This window comes from Podospora anserina, chromosome 7, assembly GCF_000226545.1.
Source record: "Podospora anserina S mat+ genomic DNA chromosome 7, supercontig 1".
NCBI lineage: Eukaryota > Fungi > Ascomycota > Sordariomycetes > Sordariales > Podosporaceae > Podospora > Podospora anserina.
Genome location: NW_001914854.1, coordinates 3432025 through 3439086, shown reverse-complemented (window position 1 = coordinate 3439086; position 7062 = coordinate 3432025). Strand labels below are relative to the sequence as shown.

The 7062-nt window shown below is 46.8% G+C and overlaps 2 protein-coding genes across 2 annotated transcripts, besides 5 other annotated features; one reads left to right on the top strand and one right to left on the bottom strand.

Annotated features, from left to right (window-relative positions):
- Positions 1-31: 31 nt before the first annotated feature.
- Positions 32-463: a long terminal repeat (LTR crapaud).
- Positions 464-498: 35 nt separating this feature from the next.
- Positions 499-642: a long terminal repeat (LTR grenouille).
- Positions 643-1353: 711 nt separating this feature from the next.
- Positions 1354-1788: a long terminal repeat (LTR crapaud).
- Positions 1789-5116: 3328 nt separating this feature from the next.
- On the bottom strand, positions 5117-5437 carry PODANS_7_11660 (uncharacterized protein; the record flags this gene model as incomplete). The annotated part of the gene is made up of 2 exons (XM_001908502.1): positions 5117-5122; positions 5183-5437. The coding sequence occupies 2 exons, from the start codon at positions 5435-5437 to the stop codon at positions 5117-5119; spliced, it is 261 nt and encodes an 86-aa protein (XP_001908537.1).
- Positions 5438-5529: 92 nt separating this feature from the next.
- Positions 5530-6987: a repeat region (rgion duplique sur le chromosome 5).
- Positions 5807-6934, top strand: PODANS_7_11650 (uncharacterized protein; the record flags this gene model as incomplete). The annotated part of the gene is made up of 3 exons (XM_001908501.1): positions 5807-6087; positions 6195-6693; positions 6755-6934. The coding sequence occupies 3 exons, from the start codon at positions 5807-5809 to the stop codon at positions 6932-6934; spliced, it is 960 nt and encodes a 319-aa protein (XP_001908536.1).
- Positions 6988-7059: 72 nt separating the features above from the next.
- Positions 7060-7062: part of a repeat region (duplication segmentale sur le chromosome 5) that runs on past the window's edge.

Here is a 7062-nt window from a genome sequence, read left to right as displayed (position 1 = left end):
ACGTACTATATATTATACTACGAGGTTTAAAAGTATAAAGGGACTTAAGTATAATTAGTATTATACTTTAATTACTCTAGGAAAGGAAAGGCGCGTTACTGGCAGTACCTACGGAATTAAAAAGGAAGGACCGGCTATATTAGGATCGAAAGAAACGTGTGACGAACTCCTGTACAGAACCTCTGAAAGGGATACGGGTTGAAGGTGACTTCTGACAATTGGTTCGGTGCAGCTAAACAGTGCACAAACAAGATGTCTCAATGTAAACACAAGATACCGTGAATACAATTGTGAATTGCATACTGCGGAACTGTCTATCTACACCAGCCAGTTCCTCCGTATATATAGACCTTGGGACCGTGGACCGTTGACTTACAGACGGTCCCCGGTCCCCATCTGATTGGTCCGTTTGCCCACCTGGACCGTGAGCCCCGCTCGATTGCGCGGTCCAGTCCTGATTGGTCCGTCGTGGCCCCACTGTCTTCCAGAACCGTAACACCTGCGAGCCCATAGTGTCTTTTCTTTGTCCTACGTGTAGTGCGGCCTGCGAGCGAGTCACTGTCACGCAGGTGTGTTCATTCTGAGACCTATTGAGGGTATATTTGTGGTGTTGTGGTTGTTTTGTGTGTTTTCTCACCATTTCACTGTAAAATAAGCCTCACGGAAACTAATTTTAACAAACTTCAACCTTTATAGAGACTAACATGCAGGTATAATTAGATTTAAATAGTTTACGTTATTTCTAGCTATTTATAGTAAATACTTAGGTAAGCTTACCTCTTGCAAAAATTCTAATGATTTTATCTTTCTGCATTACTTTTTTTAATATCTACGCACTACCTCCTACAAAAATTAAAGTTATATAGGAAACTCCGCTCCGCTCCGCATTTAAGGCACCTACAAATCTTTAAGTTTTTTAATCTTTTTTTAAAATCTTTTTTTTTAATCTTTTCTTTCTTTTTTTAAAAGAAAAAAGGTTTATGTTTTTTTATAACCTTTTAATTTTAAAATTTTTTAAAAATTTATTCAATTTTTTTTCTCGGATTTTTAATTTATTTTTTATATGTATTTTTAAAAAAGTTTTATATAAGAATAAAACTATATTAAGAGCTATTCAGATATATTTTTATATAAAAAAATAAATTAAAAAGCTATATAGTAAGCTTTATACAGCTAAGCTTACTACTAAAATATTTTTTTAAAAAAATCAAGGGCGTATAGAGAGTTAAACCTACAGCATTCTTTATCTCTATAAGCGCGAAACAAACGAAGAAAATTTCCTTTTTGGGAGACTCAATCCAGCGAAAAAACCTTCAAAAATTAAAAGCATCCCAAATATTTTTCTAAACCTTATCACGAATATAATGTGGACACCCGCAAAGAACAACCAATAGGGAAGAGGAGGCACGGCAGCTAATTAAGAGAAAGGAGGATGGACCAGTAAGAGGTGGATCATCCGGGACATGAAGGAATTATAAGCGATTTCCAGAAATCACTTATGATCCTTAGGAGTCGGTTATGATCCGGGGAGAAATAGAATAATCTAGGCTTAGCATTAGGTCTATATATACGGAGGAACTAGATAGCTTGCAAATAGTTCCGCAGTATGCAATTCACAATTGTATTTACGGTACCTTGTGTTTACATTGAGACATCTTATTGTATACTGTTTAGCTGCACCGAACCAATTGTCAGAAGTTACCTTCAACCCGTATCCCTTTCAGAGGTTCTGTATAGAGGTTCGTCACAAGTCTCCACTCTGCCTTGCTATATGGTTGGTCTGTAACACTTAGCTAGCTAAGTCCCTACAAATGGAGGTGTAGAGTTATTTTAGTCCCTTAATATATATATTAACGTTACTGCTTTAATATTAAGTAAGGCTATTATTTACTTATTTTACGTTACGCGCTAGCCTTCCTTTTTTATCTAGTTATTATTATTGAGAGATTATTAAAAATTTGAATATTAGAAGGTTAATAATTTGGGTTTTAACGACCAGGGCCTTGATTTTAAATATAGAAATAGTAATGTAGTAGGGAATTTAGTTAATAAAAGCTATATATTACCCTAACACCTATAAAGTGTAATATGCGAATACTGATAAAGAATGTGTCCATATACAGTTTCTACTTTACAGTGATTCTTTTTAGTTCATCATTACTATTTACACACCCTCTTCTGTACTAGGCTCCTATATTATCGTTCTTCGAAGCCCCTTAAACTGACAATTAGTCATGAAGTTGCCATTTCATTAGTTGAGTCTCCAAGCTGATGGATCGAGACCTGCCGAACTGTCACCTTGTAACTGGCGGGATGAGGTCCAGTGGCATATCAGCTGCTGACTGCCAAGCCGCTCTCGTCTCTGTTATGTATGCAAATACTTACTCCACGACCCTCACTTCCAAGTTGGTATACAAATTAATGTGTCGACCATGCGGTGTCTTCAGCTATGCCGACTCAGCTCACTCACTTCCCGGGTCACTCCAACTGAGCGGAAAAACCGCCCTTGGCACCCGTGCTCGTGTTAATCTAGGCTAACTACCACAAGATACCACAACCATGCACCGTTGCGATACTCTTAAGAACCAGATTCGAGTAGTGGCTATATCGTCTTATGATTGTCGACCCTGATTCCGGCCTGTATGAGGCCTCTTCTCAGCAATACAACGTGGTCCTCTTTGATGGTGTTAAGGCTGATCGTCGTATAGAGTTGGGACATCCTTACTTTGAATCGTCCTCTGTCCAGACTCTCTCCGAGATACTATATAAAGACATGGTGGCGTGCACTAGGTCAACGCTTTTGTGCTCCTTATCCTCTACAGGGAGTTATTTCCTGTGATGGGATCTACCATGCATCTTGATTTATCCCCGCGACCCTCCACTGAAGCTCACGGAGACGCTAAATGTGGTCCAGCGCCAGGTCAAAGCAAACGGGAAAGGCTAGGGCAGCCAACGCGAGCTGGCGTTGACAAGAGTACGCAAGGAGGCAAGGACCTCAGACCGCTTGGATACACTATCACCGTCTCATCCCTGGAGGGAGTCTTTGAAAATGAAACCAAACATGCAGCTTAAAATGGGGCATACGTTCATACCAACATAACGAAAGCTGCCATCAACATGATCGCCCAACCAGAAGCTTCTATCGTGTGGAAGACAAGGCCTGGTGGTGAATACAGATCCAGGGGACATGTCTGTGCGCCTGAGATGGACGGCGTGGAGGATGGCGCCGGGAAGGTGTTGTGGCCAGTTGCAATCGGGGAGTGGAAGGGACGCCTGTCTGGAAGTGATTTCTGAAACATTATGGCGCAGTGGAGGTCGATGTTGACACACAAAGGTGAAGGATGAATTTGGATAAAAGAAGCTTGCATGCCCTTCTGTATAATTAAACTTTGTTTGGATAATCCCCTGAAACAATACCCTCCGCGGTACAAAGTGAAAAGGGCCATTCAATGTACACAGGTACCTATGTAGGCTACTATTTTAGTCTTCTTGGTGCTCTCCACCCAACTCCAAACAGCTATCCAATATATGCCTTTCTACTTGGACCTCTTGAATAGGCCTTGAAACACAGGCAACGAGTTTTTGAGGATCGTCAACAGGTTACGCAACATAGTGACTGGCCCTTGAATATGGCTCAACTCTTGAACTGTAGTTAAACATATAAGTGGCGCCAAAACAGTCCTCTCTTGCTTTATGAAGCCCTGTAATTTTCGATAGACCATATCAGGGCTAGATACCTTACCTGTTCACCACGTGCAAGTCATGGCTCAAGGCCAAGCCAAGATACACACGCACAGCAAAGAAGGCGTAGTTGACAGTCCATTGAAGCCCGCATCACAACTTAGCCACACGGGGACAGATGATTTGACATGGCGAAACGGGACGATCACTCCAAATATCATCAACCAGTTCCTTTTTTGCCACGGCCCATCATGCCTCAGCCTCGTCCCACATGATCTCCACAACAAGCTCCGGGAACGTATCTTCCATCCACTCAACTGCTTGGAGGAACGCATCCAGCCACTCAATTTCCCGGCTATCGATCATGGAGCGGGCATTCCCACAAAGATGTAAATCAAGCGGCTTTTCGTGCACCGAAAATATTGGAACACCTGTGAAACAGTCAGCTTATCTCCTTCGGAGAGGCCACAAGACCTTGCGAAATGAACAAACGCACCATCGTTTAGTTCGGTTCGTGAGACTGGGACTCCCATCGTGAACGGTCTACTGTTCATCACTGTAGGCTTTTCGTAGCACCTGTCGAGCCCTTGCAAAGCAATCTGAAGACACTGAGAGATGTGGACGGGTGGAGGTTGGATTGTAAGAACGATGGGGCTTGGTTTCTGTGATGTCCAGCAAGGAAGGGTAGGCTTCTACAACACTGGTCCAGAGGCGGAGACACCAGTCATAGGGTATGAGACAAGCATGCGGGTAACGAAACCGACAGTGGCCATGTTTGGATGTTTTTGGCTCACGGCGACGATCAAGATCTAGAATCCTAGGTATGAACTCGGCAACCACTCGCAGCTGCTGTGGAATGTGGCTAATGTTCTGGCGTGGAGATTGCGGTGCCAATGACATCCTGAGTGGGGTGTAGTGGCGAGAGTATTGAGCGGCCAATGCCACGAGTTGCTGGACCTTAACTGCGTTGAGCCGTGTTTGTGCAGCCGAATATCCATCCATGAAGGCCTTTATTTGTGGGAGCGATCTTCCCGGTGTCGGTCGGTTGGTATGCTTATGGCGGCACCCGGGCCGTGTAAAAACACGTTGCTGGCCTTTGGTTGCGAGTGGTGTTGAATATGACCCAGGGTCCACTCTACAGGCGCATCTCAGCATTTTCATCTCTCTGTAGAGCTCGCGGCGCAGTTCATCGGCATCCGGGAATGGTTCACTGGTAAGCCAAGGTACTATTGCCGCTATTTCTTTCAGTGAAAGTTCCTGGCACAAGAATGACAATGTCACAAGACCGACCCTGGCCGTGATTTCCAGAAACTTCTCAAACACGATGGTATGTGTATGTTGAAAGAACTCATAACCGTTTCCATAGAGTTCATTTCCGCGTGCCATTCTTCGACGAAACATATCCGGAGTCAGATCTAGCTCGCCATCTGTAGGATCATGCCTATTTTCCATCAGCAACAGTGGAACAATAACAGCAGAGAGAAATGGAAATCAAGCTAACCAGCTCCCGCCGCCCAAGGGTACTATTAGACATGATTGTCTGAAACTCGGATTTCCGAGCCACATACACAGGCCAGATGTCCTTCCATGCTGGGCTGATGACGAGAGCGTTGGCCCGTTGGCAGTTGTCTTCGGCACATATCGACAGTGCAATGATATTTCGGAATGTCAGGTTGGCCAGGATAGGCTCGATGAGTTCCGAGGGAAGGCATTCGAGTCTGCTGGCAATGCGTTTGTCCTTGGCCGTCGTGGTCATGGTGGCATGAATGCGTGTCCAGCTCGACGTTTTGGAGCCATCTCATGTGGAACTCTTCGCTGGAGCTTGACCAGTCGAGTGGGTGGAAATGTTTTTGTTAGTGGCCCCTGACCTTGCTGCGATGCCGCGGCAGCTTCTGTTAGTGCATCGGCAGCCAAATGAGCAATCCGTAACAGCGCGTGTAATTACGGTTAGGGCGGCTGACGGAGAACGGGCGGTCGGGCCAACTTCGGTCTGCCGCCCCGCGCTTACCCCTGTCCACCAACCTACCCTAGATTGCCATGATGTCTGGGCTGGGGGGCGCGGCCATCGAAGTCGGGTCTGGCATCTGACAGAGGTTGGCAGGGGCCAACTTTCACTTTACCAGCCATGTCTTGCTCATTCGCCAGCAACAACACCACCGCCATGATACACGACAACGCCGTCGCTTCCCAGACCATCCCGAGAACCAACGGAGTTGCGAAGCAAGGTGAACCCGCGCCCGTCGCGCAACCGCCGCAGCGCACCCTGCCAGATATATGCTACGAGCTGCGGGGCAAGATCGATGCCTTCCTTACCGAGGACATCACCAACGACAATGTCTTGCGCAATGTGCAGAGCCAGATTCGGGTGTCCATTGGCGTGATCGAGGAGGCGCTGCGCCAATATGGGTAGGTGCTGCGTCATTTCTTGCCCGGGGTGAGGCGGGGGCCGTGCCGTTTGTGATGTGCTGCCTTTGCGACATGACGCTGACCTGTCTTTGGATGCAACCGTGTAGGCTCGATCACCTCTCTCTCTCGTACAACGGCGGCAAGGACTGTCTCGTGCTTCTGATTTTAATCTTGGCTTGCTTGCCAACTTGCATCAGCCCGCCGACTTCCTCTGGGAGTGTTGTCGCAGCCCCGTCCGAGATTCCGACTCCGCCATCACAACCGCCGACGTCGGAACCCGTTGAATCGGCTCACAGCTTCCACACAAACAAGTCCCTCCAGTCGATATACATTGTTTCTCGTCATCCGTTTACCGAGGTCGAGGAGTTTGTGGAGAGAACGGCGCAGGAGTACAATCTCGACCTGAAACGGTATGCGCTACCAATGCGGCCCGCGCTCGAGGCATATTTGCTGGACCGTCCCGCGATCAGAGCCATATTTCTCGGGACAAGACGGACCGATCCCCATGGGGAGTTTCTCTCGCACTTCAACCCCACTGATGCGGGCTGGCCGCAGTTTATGCGCATTCATCCTGTGATCGACTGGCATTATGTTGAAATCTGGGCAGTAAGTTCAGCACGTCGTCACCTGCACACCAGACGAGTGACGCTAACAACCATTGATCAAGTTTATCCGGCATCTTGATATCCCATTTTGCGATCTTTACAACCGTGGCTTCACGTCCCTTGGCGGCGTCACTGATACCCGTCCGAATCCCGCCTTGGCTGTAGGCGAAGGCGCATCTAAATTCCGGCCAGCGTATGAACTTCGGGACGATGACGAGGAGCGCCTTGGCCGAGACTCATAAGCCAAAGTCCGAGAACAGGGCGGTAGATACGGGTGGCCGGAAAGTGGGAATCGAATTGTATAGACCATAGAATAGCATAGATGGCGTTTGGGGGCGGCGGGAAGGGGTTCGTTGTAAAGCCTCTGGTG